The sequence below is a fragment of the Podarcis cretensis genome (assembly GCF_951804945.1).
Source record: "Podarcis cretensis genome assembly, chromosome: 9".
Classification (NCBI taxonomy): domain Eukaryota; kingdom Metazoa; phylum Chordata; class Lepidosauria; order Squamata; family Lacertidae; genus Podarcis; species Podarcis cretensis.
In genome coordinates, this window is record NC_137178.1 from 48,051,295 (window position 1) to 48,065,667 (window position 14,373).

At 45.2% G+C, this 14,373-nt stretch overlaps 1 protein-coding gene and 1 long non-coding RNA gene across 13 annotated transcripts in view; one reads left to right on the top strand and one right to left on the bottom strand.

Moving 5' to 3' along the window:
- Positions 1-14,373, top strand: part of GALNTL6 (polypeptide N-acetylgalactosaminyltransferase like 6) — a 459,868-nt gene that overhangs the window by 431,607 nt on the left and 13,888 nt on the right. For all 4 annotated transcript variants that reach the window (XM_079991400.1, XM_079991402.1, XM_079991403.1 and 1 more), the window contains exon 11: positions 8,782-8,898. In XM_079991400.1, the coding sequence (XP_079847526.1) occupies positions 8,782-8,898 (117 nt within the window). The remainder of the gene's footprint in view (positions 1-8,781; positions 8,899-14,373) is intronic.
- LOC307224546 overlaps positions 1-14,373 on the bottom strand; it is a 107,306-nt gene that overhangs the window by 31,489 nt on the left and 61,444 nt on the right. The window contains exon 5 of one of the 9 annotated variants that reach the window (XR_013842629.1): positions 7,080-7,385. The exons of 7 other annotated variants lie outside the window; for them this stretch is intronic. This is a non-coding gene — a long non-coding RNA (uncharacterized lncRNA). Of the gene's footprint in view, positions 1-7,079; positions 7,386-14,202; positions 14,305-14,373 lie in introns of those variants that run through there. One more of the 9 variants, XR_013842630.1, reaches the window with a different exon arrangement.

Consider the following 14,373-nt stretch of genomic DNA (forward strand, 5'->3'; position numbering starts at 1 on the left):
TGCAAAACTCTGCTGCAAATGAGTGATTGATTGGCAGCATGTGTTCTTGCAAAGGCTAGACGTGAATTTTGAGCATCACCAAGTGTACCCTTGAAGCAACCTGCTATTTTGGGTTTCTTTGTGCCTCCAGCCATGCAGTGCTGGAAGGGAATGTGGTGCATCTGGCTTTCTGTTTTCCCTTTTCATCACTCGAAGCAAATGCGTAAAGTCAGATGGATTTGCAGAGGGGTGCAATGTGAAAGAAAGTCGCTGCTTAGTGAATTCATTGCTAGCTATTTTACACTTGGGCCTGTGTTCTGGCTGTGATTCTTCAAAATCTCACTAAAAAACAAGGACACTATCCACCTTTGCATGGATGCAACCTCTCACGTCTGGAGGGTTGGCCCAGAGCTCACCAGAGTCCCCTTCACTGTCTCCCCTGACAATTGTAGTCTGCTGGCCATTTTATAGGCTTTTGGTGCTCATCCAGCTGTTGGTCTTCTCCTTCACCTAGCTCTTAGGGCTTCTCCAGATGGCCTATATATTGTGCATTCATCCCGGTTTGCTGACAAAAAGCTTATGTGAAGTTTAGACTGTGTTCAGAATACTTTCCAATTTGTTTGCAGGGCACTTAGATGACAATAAGCATTTCATCCTTTTATTCGGGTGTTGGTTGTGGTGGGCCAATGTACCTCTTCCCATCAGACATTCACACATCTCACACTTTTCAATGTGTTTCCCCATCACTTTCCTAACCGCAAAACGTCTGCTTCTCTTTTAAAGTTGTACAAGGGCAACAGAGCCCTTTGATCCATGAACTGTGCAGACCTACATTTATGATATGTGCTTGAATGTGTCCCGCAGTCAGGACACACCTTTACTCTTCCTCAAGCTCGGGCAATTCTGTCCATCTGAATACAGATGCTCACTCAGCCTCCTTTGGACCTAATAGCTGCACCTTATGTGGATGAGGATACACAACCCCATCGAGGGCCAATAGTGCCAAGTAACAAAATGCAGCTAGGATTGTTTGGGGGCCTTTTCATTCTCTGGACCTTACCCTGTTCCTTTTCTCTTCTCCTGCCATCAGCGATTCCCAAACTCATTGTGATGGATAAGCAAACCCACTTCCTGGCTTCTCCAAACTTGCCTAAATCTGAATGAAAGCAAAGCACGCTGCTTTAGTCTCATCTTTGCAGACAACTTAACTCAGGAATCTCATGAGGGGCATTTGGGGAGGGGGGTTGTACCACAGTGACATGAAGGTCCAAAAGGGAGAACCCTGAAGTTGGACCTAGCAACAAATGCAGGAAATAATCAAAGTGTTAGAACTTACAAAGCTCCTTTGCTATGATATTAGTTTCAGTCGACACTGTGGCTTTAATGACTCCATCTCAGCCCATCGACTTGCTGCATTTATGGTGGCATAAAGGCAACAGTTAAAAAAGAATCTCATCTGGAATGCTGCACCCCCTCTTTGCCTGTCAAATTCCCTCCATCAAACCTAATGTGCTTCTGAATTCCAGAGACATTGTTTTATCTGTGCCTGAGCTTCTGTTCCCAACTCCTTTCTTCTTCTTTTTATGGCTTCTTTCTTTTTACGGCTTGCACAAAGGAATCTGTGTGTGCGTGTGACTGCTTTAAAAAGTTACTAGATATCAGTTGGCTTAAAAGGCAGCTTATTGCTAGGCATTGAGCCTGTAGATGCTGGTTTGTGAAGTATGCACTGCTCTCTTTCTCTGTCTCGCTAATCACAGTAGCTATGTCTGTTCAAGCGATATGTGCGCTGCTTTAAATTTAAATGCACAGGGCAGCCTTCCTTCTTTTGTATTCTGCACCCTTGAAAATCTTTCAAACGCTCTCCAGTTGCAACACAGCCACTCGAGCATTCAAGTCACTGGGGCTTTGCTATGCGAAAGGCATTTGGTAAATTTGTGGGGCTTGGAAGCCTTTTATGATGCTGTATTGAACTGTGGCGACCCTAACAAGCGAGTCAAGGCACCGACTTTGATAGTCAAGGACAATACACTATTTGAACAGAACATTCAATTGAAAAGCATTTCTGACTTGATTTGCTGTGTGTTCCAGACACTAGAGATTGCTTCATTTAGAAGCTTCAGCCCTTTGCTACATCCAGCATCTGTCATTGTTAAATGCTGCTAGACTGCTGCCCTGTATTTTTCTAATACCATGTAAACTTGGTTTTCAATTAATCTTATCAGGGTAGAAAACAGTCATGAACCTGTCAGTTTGATTGACCAATTCGTGGCTAGATCATTGCTTGAAAATGGAGCTTGAGTTGATTGCAACTAGCCAACCCAGTTTTCAGATTACTACTGCTAGGATTTATCACATGAATATACCACACTTTCCCCAAGGAGACTATTTCTCATGATGATATTGGAAGGTGGGCTTGACTGAGAGATGATGAGAGGTTCCTCAGGTCTCCAGTTTTGTCAAATGGATGGATTTCTCTGCCCTCTTGCTGCAGTTTCTAAGAGCTGCATTAAGTGGACAAATGTGATCTCCTTTTCATGAAACGGATTGAAATTCTCTTCTAGTTAGTGAACATTTACCCTCTCATGTTATGAAAGGTTTTACATGCAAAGGGCAATTCCTCTTAAGAGTGTGTGTGTGTGTGTGTGTGTGTGTGCGCGCACACACACACACACATATATATATGGATCATATGGATGTCCAGATTGACCCTGGGAATAGCTATGCATATAACAATCTTGTATTCATCAGAGGGTGGCCAGATGCAAAAAAAAAACAGGATCCTTTCACCTTTAATAGTTGTGCAGAAGAGAGAACTTCAGCAGGTGTAGCTTGTATGGCAAACTGCTGAAAGTCTTTCTTCTGCACATCTATTAAAGGTGCAGAAGCCCCATATTCTTTGGCCACCATAATTCATTGATAGGAAGTCATTCTTGAGAGTGGGATTGAGCCTTTAAAATATAAGATGAGAAGTAGCCATGACTCATTCTGCCACATGTATTTTAATCGCAAACCTTGAAAGCTTTTTTTGCTGCAGCGACACAGTTCGTAAGATCCAGAAGCAGCTGGAAGATTTTAGTATTTAAAAGTGCTGGGCTGTAAGGATAATTCATTCATATTTCCATCTCATCGAAGTGAAGCCTTTCACTGCTGCTGCCACCGGTAGCCCGACAGTTCTGTTTTTCTTTCCCAGATCTTTTTCATTTTAAATTAAAGCAAATTTGCTTAATTAGGACTGTAGTTGGGGTGCCAATAACAGATGAAAGGGCGTGTGGCTCTCACTGTGTGATTAGCGGGCTGATGTTGTGGATCATTATTTTTAAACGTAGAACACTCATTTATAGTTATTGCATCCATTCCCCACCCCCGAAGAGTTAATGAGAGAGATTTAAAATAATTAAGGCATTCAGGGAGACACGTTGAGAGGTTTTCAGGTCATCTAATAAGGCTATGCTTAAAGGCTGTGCTCCTATACACATTTACCTGAGAGTAAGTGCCACTGAAAACAATGTGACTTTCTTCCCAAAAGGCGAAAGACTTTCTTCCAAGTAGACACGTATAGGATTGCATTGGAATGCCATATACAGGATGGGAAGGCAGGTGTAAGATTGCTCTGGCACCACCCACTAATCTTCCCTTTTGGAGTTTTTACTTGGAAGGATGCAGTTCACCTGCCTGGTGGCTTCTAGACTCTAGTTGTGGCAGAGGCCAGAATCTCTTTTTCCCAAACTTCTGAAGTCTCAGGAGATCTAGCACTCAGGGTAGTGTTCTTTCTGGCTGTGAAGTGGGGAGCAAGCTCTGTGCAGCTGCTCCTTCTCTGATTGATGGCTGGGCCAGGCGAGTCTTCCTCTTCCTAGAGTCTTCTTGTGGCTCTTTTCCTCTGAGCAATGGCAGAGGCCAGAGTGGTCTTCCCCCTGCTTCTGAAGTCCCAGGGCAAGGAGATTAGGTGGCTTCTTGGGTTCCTTCCATCTTTACTAATGGATTTCTGCTAAGGATTCAGTTTGCATTTAAAGGGGAAACTACCTAATTTATATAAGTCTGAAACAATATGCAAACCTGTTGAAATTTGCACTTCTTCGAATTTTGCAGGGCAACTCTATGGCTGTAGCTATTTAACAACCTGCATGTTGAGTATTCTCAGAGGTTTGTAGCCATGCTAATCTCATTGAATGAGTGTCTGGGTGCTCTTGGCTTTAATTTTAAATCCAAATATTGCTGCTGGTGACACTAATAGTACGCCTGCCAATTTCCTAAATGTCATGATTGTAGGGAAATAACACCACCCATATATTGGCCTCTCATCCACATTAGATCTTATCATTGCTCACAGTACATTGTGAGCTGCACGAGCTTGGGATGTTTCCATTAGGCATGGAGGGGGGACATGGAGGCCCAGCAGATGCTGATGGAGACAGGAGTCCAACAAGATCTGCAGAGTCACAGGTCCCCCACTCCTGCTATTAAGAATATTTGGATACGGAGTTTCCATCCATCCATCCATCCTCTGCAAATCTGTGATTCCTCTATTCTTGTTCTGTGCAGCTGGTACTCTGTGCTGATCAACATTGACAAAAATGAATGAGAGAGTCTATGCTTGTATTTATTTATTTATTTATTTAGTTGGCTCTCTGTTTTCATGGACGTGCAGCATCTTAAGTGAACGTGCTCCCATCTCCTTAATGCTGGCTGACAACAGGACATGCTTACACGGTTTTCCACTCAGCATTACAGAGCGGCAATCCTTCATCTCTCGCCAGCCATATGTCTTGCAAAAGTAGTCCCCAAGGTGGTGCCAAAGAGCTTGCATTTCCTGTGCATATCCTTGCAAGCTGCTGTCGCAACTTGGGCCACTTCAACTTTGCCTTGGACTGGAATATTGTCAAACTGCTATTCCTTACCTGGGTCTTAGGAGGTTTCCGTTGAGACAGTGGCAAAACCCAATGAAGTCCATGCGTGTAATTGCAGAACCAACCTGTCCCCAGCTGCTCTTGCCACTGGACCACAATATGCTTCCGAGCCTCAGATACGGTTAGTCTACAAGTTATAGGGCTAATTAAGCACCCAACAGTGCACAATCATATTGTGCAATATTTGCATATTAAAGCAGGGATGAGGAAGGTTGTTTTTTTTTTCAGCCAGAGGGCTGCCTTCCCTTTTGGGCAACTTCTCAAGGGCCATAGGCCAGTGGTAGGTGGGGTCTGAGGCAGAGGTGAGTGGAACAAGAAATGCAAATGTTACCTCTGGACAGTAGGCTACTTTCTACACACACTCACATGCCACACTGCATCCTCCAGCCAAGCAAGCAAGAGGCACTACTTGAGTTCAAGGGCATCTTCCAGCCATGCAAAAAGACTCAAGAGTGTGACACAGGGCCAATGAATTGGGTGGCCTGGGGAGTGTTCCCAGGGCCAGATACAGAGGCCAGAGTGGGGGCCGCATTCAGCCCCTGGATCTGAGGCTTCCCAACCCAGCAGCAACATTTGGTGTTCAGAAGGCAGGCGAGCAATGCCACCTTACCTGTGCTGTCCCAGCAACCACTACTGACCCTGGTAAGAGTGGCATCTACCCACTTTTTGCTTCTGGTCACACCCACCACTGTTGTGCAGCCCCCAGAAGATTCCACACAATGGCAAGCGGCCCTTGGGGTGGATAAAGTTATCCACCCCATCATACCCAAAGGTTATGGTAGCTTCCATCTTCCTTTTAGTAGCTGCAAGAGATAATTCACCTCCTGCAAAGCAAAGCAGAGGGGAATCCAAGGAGGAGCTGCTGGCATTCTCTAGGATGACATAGGAGCAAAACATCCAGCAGTGCTAAGCAGATTTGTTCCTAAGTAAATGATAGATGCTGAGAAGGTGCAACTTATGTGGTGACTTCTGAAGCTCAGCTATCAAGATCGAAGTAGTGCTGGTTCACTGCTTGTACTACATTTTTTTTTAGATTTGCCTAGAGACAGTCTTTAAACCTCTTTTGTTGACCACCAGCATTACGCTTTCCATTTTTAAGTTCGGGATAGAGTAGTTGCTTTGGGAGACGATGATCAGGCATCCGCACAACATGAAACCAATGTCCCCACTATGGAAGGATGTGTGGATCCAGAACTGGCCTCCACAGTCACTTACAGACTCATTGTTAAAACCGTGTTTATGGAAGACAATCTTACTCGGCTATGAGTAATCGCCCAAAGAAGAAGTAGTGCTGGTTCAAGTGACCATTGCAGCCCAAAGGCCAGTGTATATTTTCAAGGTTTTTTAAATCCAGTAGCACCGGATAAGTCAGAATAGAAGGGGATGAGTCAGCCACGGATGCACCAGGTGAGAAAGAGCAATGAGACTAGCAACCGAATTCAAACCATCCAAGCAGGAAGAAGCTTCTTTTTGCCCAAAGGGAGGCAAGACGCCCTGAGGCTCAGCCAGCCAATGCAGCTCCGATTCCCTCCCCCATCCAGTTGTCTGCTACGGGGAAGCAGGCTTTGACAAGCCTCATTCCCATCACTCATTCACAGCCACTTGAGGCCCTGGGAAGATTCAGTCCAAAGCCTTGCCTGCTGAAAAGCAGGATGTTATTCTTTCACTGCTAAACCTCCACAATCTTCCTCCACCAGCCCTCAGGCCCTTTCTCAAGTCTTTTATCTGGAGCCATCTGACAAGCCTGGGTCCAAAGACATCTTCATTACGTATCTGCTGACTGCTCTGTAAGCTTCCACACGTATTCATGGCTGCATCCAGCCAAATCTGCAGGGGATTTAATGCCGAAATAAGGATAAGTGCTGGGCTTCAGCTTAAGAACTTCTCTGATCTGTGATTGGTTCAGAAAGGAGTTCTTCTGACTATACTTTTCCCAGACATGTCTGGTTGCTAACAGAAAGCACAGGGGAGGCTTGTCCATTAGGGCCAGTGGAGCATTGCCCCACCAAGCTCAATCCAGCCTCAGCCTACTCAAGGTTTCCACCGACTAACAGCTGCCGCTTCCTTAGCCTCAGGGTTAATTTTGTAGAATTCAGCACCCAGTGCACCCTGCCCCCTTCCTAGCTATGCTGCTGGGGAGGAAGTCAGAATTAGTTGGCACCAGCTATTTTTAGCTCCAGCTCTGCCTGCTGTTTGGTTCTGACCTACTGTTGGCCTCCTTGCCTTCTGCCTAATGGGAATGGTCTCCACTGGGGAAGTCTGGTGGGTAAGCTGAACTTTGATCTTCCAGGTGTTACTGCTCACATGTACTCCTCATTCAAGTAGGTAAGACTGTAAAACTGCTTATTCCTAGATCAGCACAGCAGTTGGTTATTTTGGTTGGCCAGTGTATTACATATGTCAGGGATGGAAAACTTCAGGCCTGGGGGCCAAATGCAGTCCTCTCTGTCAGGTTCTCCCAAGGCCATGCTCCACCCCAGGCCAATACTGCTCCACACCTTCCTGCAAGAGGCAGGAGAGAGAGGCTCATGCTCATTTTGGTCCTTCCGAGTCTCTGCAAACAAGAGGGAGGGATCTGCCTCCTCTTATTTGGTTATTTAAAGTGCCATGACTAGGAGTAGCAAAGCTCTGAACTCTCTCCAGACAGAAGCCATGGAGGGTGAAAGGGCAGAGGATCAAGCAGCACAAAGATAGTCTGAACAACTCAAAGCCCAAAAGGCACAAGCCTACTCTCACTTTCTCCTAAAACCTTTCATTAACAACACCCTTCCCCCTCTGCACAAAAGTGCACCAAGCACCACTTGTCAGAAAAAGTGTGTGTGTGTGTGTGTGTGTGTGTGTAAGTAGGAGCTAGAAATGCTGTGGAAAAGTTTAAACTTTGTCCTGTGTTCACTTTTTCCGTTCTTGGGAGTAAATCCCACTGTATCGGAGAAGATATATAGAATAGCGGCTGCAGATGGTAGCCCCCACAAAGGTGATTTCCAAGGGCGTGGAGCTGGGGGACAGAAGCTTCACCAGTAAGAGCTGGGGGTGGCTAGAGGGGCATGGAAACCAACTAGGCAATTTGCATCTGGCAAAGACATCCCTACCCTCTCTCTGCCCTCTGGTGTGGACAGACAGTAGGCTGAACGGAAACACATTGAAGTGCAGTGTTGTGTACAACACTGTACACATTCAAATTGAAATACAACAATATAAAAACAACCTCACTGTGTTTTAAGCCAATAATGGGTACTAAGCTCTGATCCATTCACATTCCCTGAAATCTGTTGATGATATTGACTAGGCAAGGTACTAAATTCTGATGGTGCTGTTAATTCATGCATTAATTCAGCCCGGACACTGAGATCCAGCGCCGAGGGCCTTCTGGCGGTTCCCTCATTGCGAGAAGTGAGGTTACAGGGAACCAGACAGAGGGCCTCCTTGGTAGTGGCGCCCTCCCTGTGGAACACCCTCCCTTCAGATGTGAAGGAAATAAGCAGTTATCCTATCTTTAAAAGACATCTGAAGGCAGCCCTGTTTAGGGAAGTTTTTAATATTTAATGCTGTACTGTTTTTAACATTTGATTGGGAGCCGCCCAGAGTGGCAGTGGAAACTCAGCCAGATGGGCGGGGTATAAATATATAAATAAATAAATAAATAAATAAATAAATAAATAAATAAAAATTATTTGAATTTGCATAACTGCCAGTGTTTATGCATAATGACCAGTCTATATAGCAGCAGGACCAGCCTAAAACATTTGGCCCCTGAGAAAGAGCAGCAAATGGCATTCCCCTCCTGCCTCCCACTTAAGGTTAAGATGCATAGGACCCAAGGCCAGCCAAAATGGCAGCCTTGCTTTTCAGGTTTCCAAGCTGCATTACGGTTCATAATGGTGGTTGCTTAATTTTCCAGATTCGAAACATGGCAGCAAACCTCTGTGTGGACAGTAAGCATGGAGGGACAGGCACAGAGCTGAGGCTGGACATCTGTGTGAAAGATGGCTCTGAACGGACCTGGTCACATGAGCAGGTATTTGGACCATCACATAGTTTTTCCTCTATTCCAAGATTGTAGGCTAGTCCCTCTGGCTGACACACCTCTTCCTAACACATTCATCATCTCTGTCTAGAATAGCACATGTACCCCTTCTTGCGCACAGGCCTGAGCACAAGAGTTGTGATTTGTTATGAATAAGCTGAGGAGTCCAAAGGTCTCCTGAAACAGAAATGCTTCTTACGTTGCTGCCAATGTGAATAGATTCAATACAAGTGTATGTGACATAATGCATAGTCTGCTGGATAAATATCTGAGGCAAAACGATGGACTGTAGCAGAAGGTAGAGCACAGCAGACTTTGAACACTTGACAAATCCTTTCCTTTTATGTTTTGTTGAAATGAAATAGTACCACATGCAAGCTGCAGTTATTTGTAAAAGCAGCAACGTCCCTTTGTTGTAAGCACTGACTTGGTATTTGCAGCTTCTGTTGGCCAGTGAATGGTTGAAATACCCATTCAGCAACCTAAGGTCCATGAGCCACAAGCAGCCCACGGGGGTCATATTACCAGACCATGAGCTGCCCCCGAACCAAGCCACCCGCTCAGCAAGTCCCCCCGTGCTGCACTAAACTGGTGCACAGGGACTTGCTTTCGCAGTGTCTGAAATCGCATCTGCGCAGCCGCCGGAAATCATGGGTGTGCGCCATCACGTGCACATGCGATTCAGCCCATGGAGGGATCTCCACCGGAGTCAACCCCTGCCCAAAAACAACAGCAGCTTAATATTATTTTATTTTATTTATTTGTTGTTGTTGTTGTTATTTGGGAACTGACCAATAACCCTTAGAGATCAGAGCATGTTTTGCCTGGAATCCATACTTTTAAGGGTGGTCTTGGGACTTTTAAGCCTTGCTCCAAGTGACAGTTGTAAGAATCCAGGGACCAAAGCTGTCTCTTGGGGAACCTCTAGCATCAGTCTCCCCCCCCCCCTCATTCTTCCTCCTCCATACTGGGTTTGATGGTGCAGTAGATTCAATCAAACAAAAGCCATGGGATGTGCTTTTTCAAGAGCTTTTGGCTCATGAGAAAGCAACCTGGAGAAGGGTTGTGAATCAGTGGCAGAGCACAAGCTAGGCATGCAACACACTCCAGGTTCAGACCCTGTCTGAAACCCTGGGAGGATGGAGCCTCTGCCAATCAATGCAGAGAATACTAAGCTACATAAACCAATAGAAGGACACCTTATAAGGCAGCTTCCTGTGTTCCGTTCACTGTGTTCTGTTCTTTTCTAAATCTTCTTTTATTTTATTTTGCTTCTATATGGCAACTGTTGCCAACTGGCCGATTATTTCGATAATTGTTACATTGCAAGGTATTGCATTGTTCATCCGAAAGACTTGCTGCATGCTCCTAATCAGGGTAAATCAGAAGTAGGTCCTCCCGAATTCAGTAAGCAGGAGCAGCTCACCTGAAATAGCTTTCCTGTATGGGTATCACTATTGCTTACTGGGAGAGACCAAGTGGTAGTGAGGTCAGGGCTATGTGGGTAGGAGAACCAGATTAGCCCTGCCAGTATGGTCACACAGCCCTGACCTCACCACTATCCCCACTTCCCCATAAGCTGCAACACCACCCCTGCTAGGAGGCCATTGCCGCCATTCCACCTCATCAGGAAAACTGCTATGGCTCACAGGTAAGCAAGGTTAGGATTGTAGCATGCCTAGCTTGTGCTCTGCCTTAGTTTTCTTAGGGAGGTATGCTGGCATTTCTGTGTCTGCCCCCCTTCTGACAACCCCAGATCGCTCCAGGTGAACCCAATGCAACCCAGGGCTGCCTCAATCCGAATCAGTCTAATTCAGCCATTGCACAGCCCTAGTTTTTACCTTTTAGCAGATAAAAATCCCTGACACTTCATCGGTTGTGGCAGAACTCCCATCAGTAGCAGAAAAAGCTAGGAAGCAGCTGTTCAATAGAGCAGCTGCTCACCTTGGAGACTTCCTTTGTGGAGGTTATTATGGGTTGCTGCTATCAGTTTGTTTTGTGTTGCATTGGTGTTTTGTTCTTTTATGTAGCAATTGTAATCAGTTGCTGAAATTTTTTGATTCTGGTCTTAGTGTAATATTAAGGTGACTGTCTTTGTAGAACCAACTAAAATGTCACAAAGTAATGAACAAGCTTTCAAGTCTTCCAGAAATTTCTTCAAGCTGGATGTTCAGGTTTTGTTTTTAAAAGGGAGGATTAGCAAGAAGAGATAATGATGTTTCAGGGCAAGATGAAAAAGCCTCCAAACTGCAGCAGGGGCCTTTTTCTGTCCACACATGCCCTCCCAATTTGTTGTTTTGCTTTTGTTTTACATCTAGCTTAAAGAAGCGTTATGAAGAACTCAACAGATTGCTCACCAGTTTGTGGCATTTTAGTTGGATTTTTTTCCCCCCTAATAGAGCTGTAAAGCCACCTGCAATTTTTATTTGATGCATGTAGTTCCCAGAACTTATCAGCAGAGGGCACGGCTGGACAAGCAGAGCTCCATGCTGAAGATGAAAAAGTTTATGGTCCTTTTGTTTTTGTTTTTAATTGTTGAAGATTTTCAATAGAGAGCCTATCCATATTTAAGCAGACTGGGAAATGGCTTATACTGAGTCCATCTAGCTCAGTATTTTAAACTGTGATTAGCTGTGGCTCTCCAGTGCATCTTACAAAAGTCTTTCCCAGACCTGCTAGGAGATTCATGGCATTGAACCTGGGATCTTTTCAATGCTAAATGCATGCAAAATGTGTGCTCTGCCACTGAGTTATTGCCCTTCCCAAGCCCTATAGGATTTTAAAAGTTAGAACCAGCACATCATATCCAGAAACAACTGGTAGACACCCCCCTCCAAAAAAGTTTGAAAACTATTGTCACAATTTTATACATAAGTTCTGCAGCACAATTCCAGACACACAGAAGTAAGCTTTCAAAGGCAGCCCACACAATGCAGGAGTAGGAGTTTTAGGTCACCATAAGGATGTGGGTGGCGCTGTGGGATAAACCACAGAGCCTAGGGATAAACCACAGAACCTAGGACAGAAGGTCGGCGGCTCGAATCCCCGTGACGGGGTGAGCTCCCATTGCTCAGTCCCAGCTCCTGCCAACCTAGCAGTTCGAAAGCATGTCAAAGTGCAAGTAGATAAATAGGTACCGCTCCGGCAGGAAGGTAAACGGTGTTTCCGTGCGCTGCTCTGGTTCGCCAGAAGTGGCTTAGTCATGCTGGCCACATGACCTGGAAGCCTGTATGCCAGCTACCTCGGCCAATAAAGAGAGATGAGCACCGCAACCCCAGAGTCGGTCACAACTGGACCTAATGGTCAGGGGTCCCTTTACCTTTACCTAACATGAATAAAAGGGAGCAGAACAGGTGACCTGCGTAACCAATGGATTCCATATAAATATAAACAGTTGGTGCAGGCTTAGTCCCTCAGTCTGAGACACTGATCTAACTGAATAACCATACAGGCTCCTGTGTCAAACCTAGAGTTGCATGGATCCAGAACCTGGTCATCAGCTCATCGACTTCATTGTGGACTTCTGCCCATGACAGACTGGACCCTCAGATGCAACCTGTCCTGGAGCTTGGCCAAGTGTCTGGCAGAATTTAGGAAAACTGAATTATCCAAGCCAGCCTGGTGCCCTCTAGATGTTTTTGGACTACAGTGTCCATCAGCCACAGCCAGCATGGCCATGACCTTCTGTCTGGGTATGATGGGTGTTGTAGTCCCAAAAAACTGGAGGTTATCAAACTAGGAAAGGTGGCTCAGAACGTGTGTGGCATGTTCTCTGAGTTGAAGGTTCTCGGGCGCTTGGTTCTAGAAGATTTTATCAGGTCCGAAGTTGATCAACTTTAGATGAAGGTCTACCAGGCTTGCGTGCTGAGCATGCTGCTTTGTGGAAGTGACTCATGAGCAACTTACATGTGCCAGGAACGACGCTTTGACACCTTCCACAACCCTTGTTTTAAGTTAAGGGACCACTGGAACCTGCACCTAGAAGTAGAAAAGGTACTGTTCTTATGTTTTTTAAAAAGCACCTGATTATAACTGGGACAAGTTCAGTCCATCAGGCAATACACAGGATCTTTGTTGCATCCTGGGAAATAATTCACCCCAGCCGCCCCACACACTGCATTCTGGGTATTCATCCCCTTCTATAGCCATTTGGCACCAGCAACAGCCTTTCTGAGGGATTTGTCTTTGTTCTACCTCTGCACTGTAAGTGTCACATCCTTAGGCTATCTGCCATCCCCAATGCTGCCAGCTAAATGTAGCTTTATTTTATCTTCAGTGCTGGAGACATTTGTGCAAGAACTAAACGGGAACAAGAAAAAGCCATCCTGCTGTCTTCAGGTTCATATACTGCTGCTCTCTCTGCTGCAGACATGATAAACAACCACAGCAGGTTCATTATCTGACTTTTCAGATGCCAGCAGAAGAAATGAGAAAATAGTCACAGTATTCACAAAGTGAGGATCGGCTCAAGATAAAATTAAGCCTGGCTTTCACAGTGTGGCGCAGCATAATAACAAGCATGTTATCCGGGCAGATCCTGTCCATACAGATCAGCCCTTTGCCAGGCATTGGGGATAGGATGATATCATTTTGTTTTGGCCACATCAGTGATATTGTTTCATTCAGTTCAGTTTATTAGGTTTTGTAGAAGCATTCTTTTTCAGAAGAAAAAGACTCAGTGTGTCTTCGCAGCAACTGAAATGTACAGACAAGGCAGTGTAGTGTGATGATTAGAGTGTTGGATTAGGACCTGGGAGACCAGGCTTCAAATGTTCTTCCTTGCCTGTAAACCCCTGTGATCATTCAACCAGCCACCTGAAAGGCTCTAACGAGTTGTAATGGAGTCAGTAGCTACAGAAGAGGGTATTCTAAATGAGCTTTACAGCTGTGGTTCGGAGAGGGAAGTGACAAAAGAGAGAAATTAAACTGACAATACGTAGCCTTGAAGGATCCCAGCACAATTTAGACGAGAAGGTTGAATGGAACTCAGAAATGTGCAGCACCTTCAGAATAAAGGGAACTGCAGGTTACATGTGGAAGCTTATCTCTCTCATGGAAGGAGAAGGCACTGGGGAGGGCAGCAAGCAATCACCAGACTATTTAAGGTGGACTAATTAGCTCTTAACGCGCATTAGTTGGTTCTACGCACCAGCTCTAGCACACCATCAGGGAAGGCTGGGTTTATAAAATGTCGGTGTTGGAGTTTTGCACTTTTCCAAAGCGCAGTTCAGCTTTAAATTATAAATAGTGAAGTGTAAATAATGCATGTCAGCATTTTTAAAAAGAACACTCACATTTAATTTATCTTGAAGAAAGGCGAGTTCAGATATTCTAGGATTCTGTGTAGGGGCTTAACTTCTGTGGCAGCATCCACCATAGATCAAACGCCAGGCGAAACTTAAAAATATATCGTGGAAGTGATGGTGATTATCATCATCACCACCACTGACTGTGAGTCATCAATTG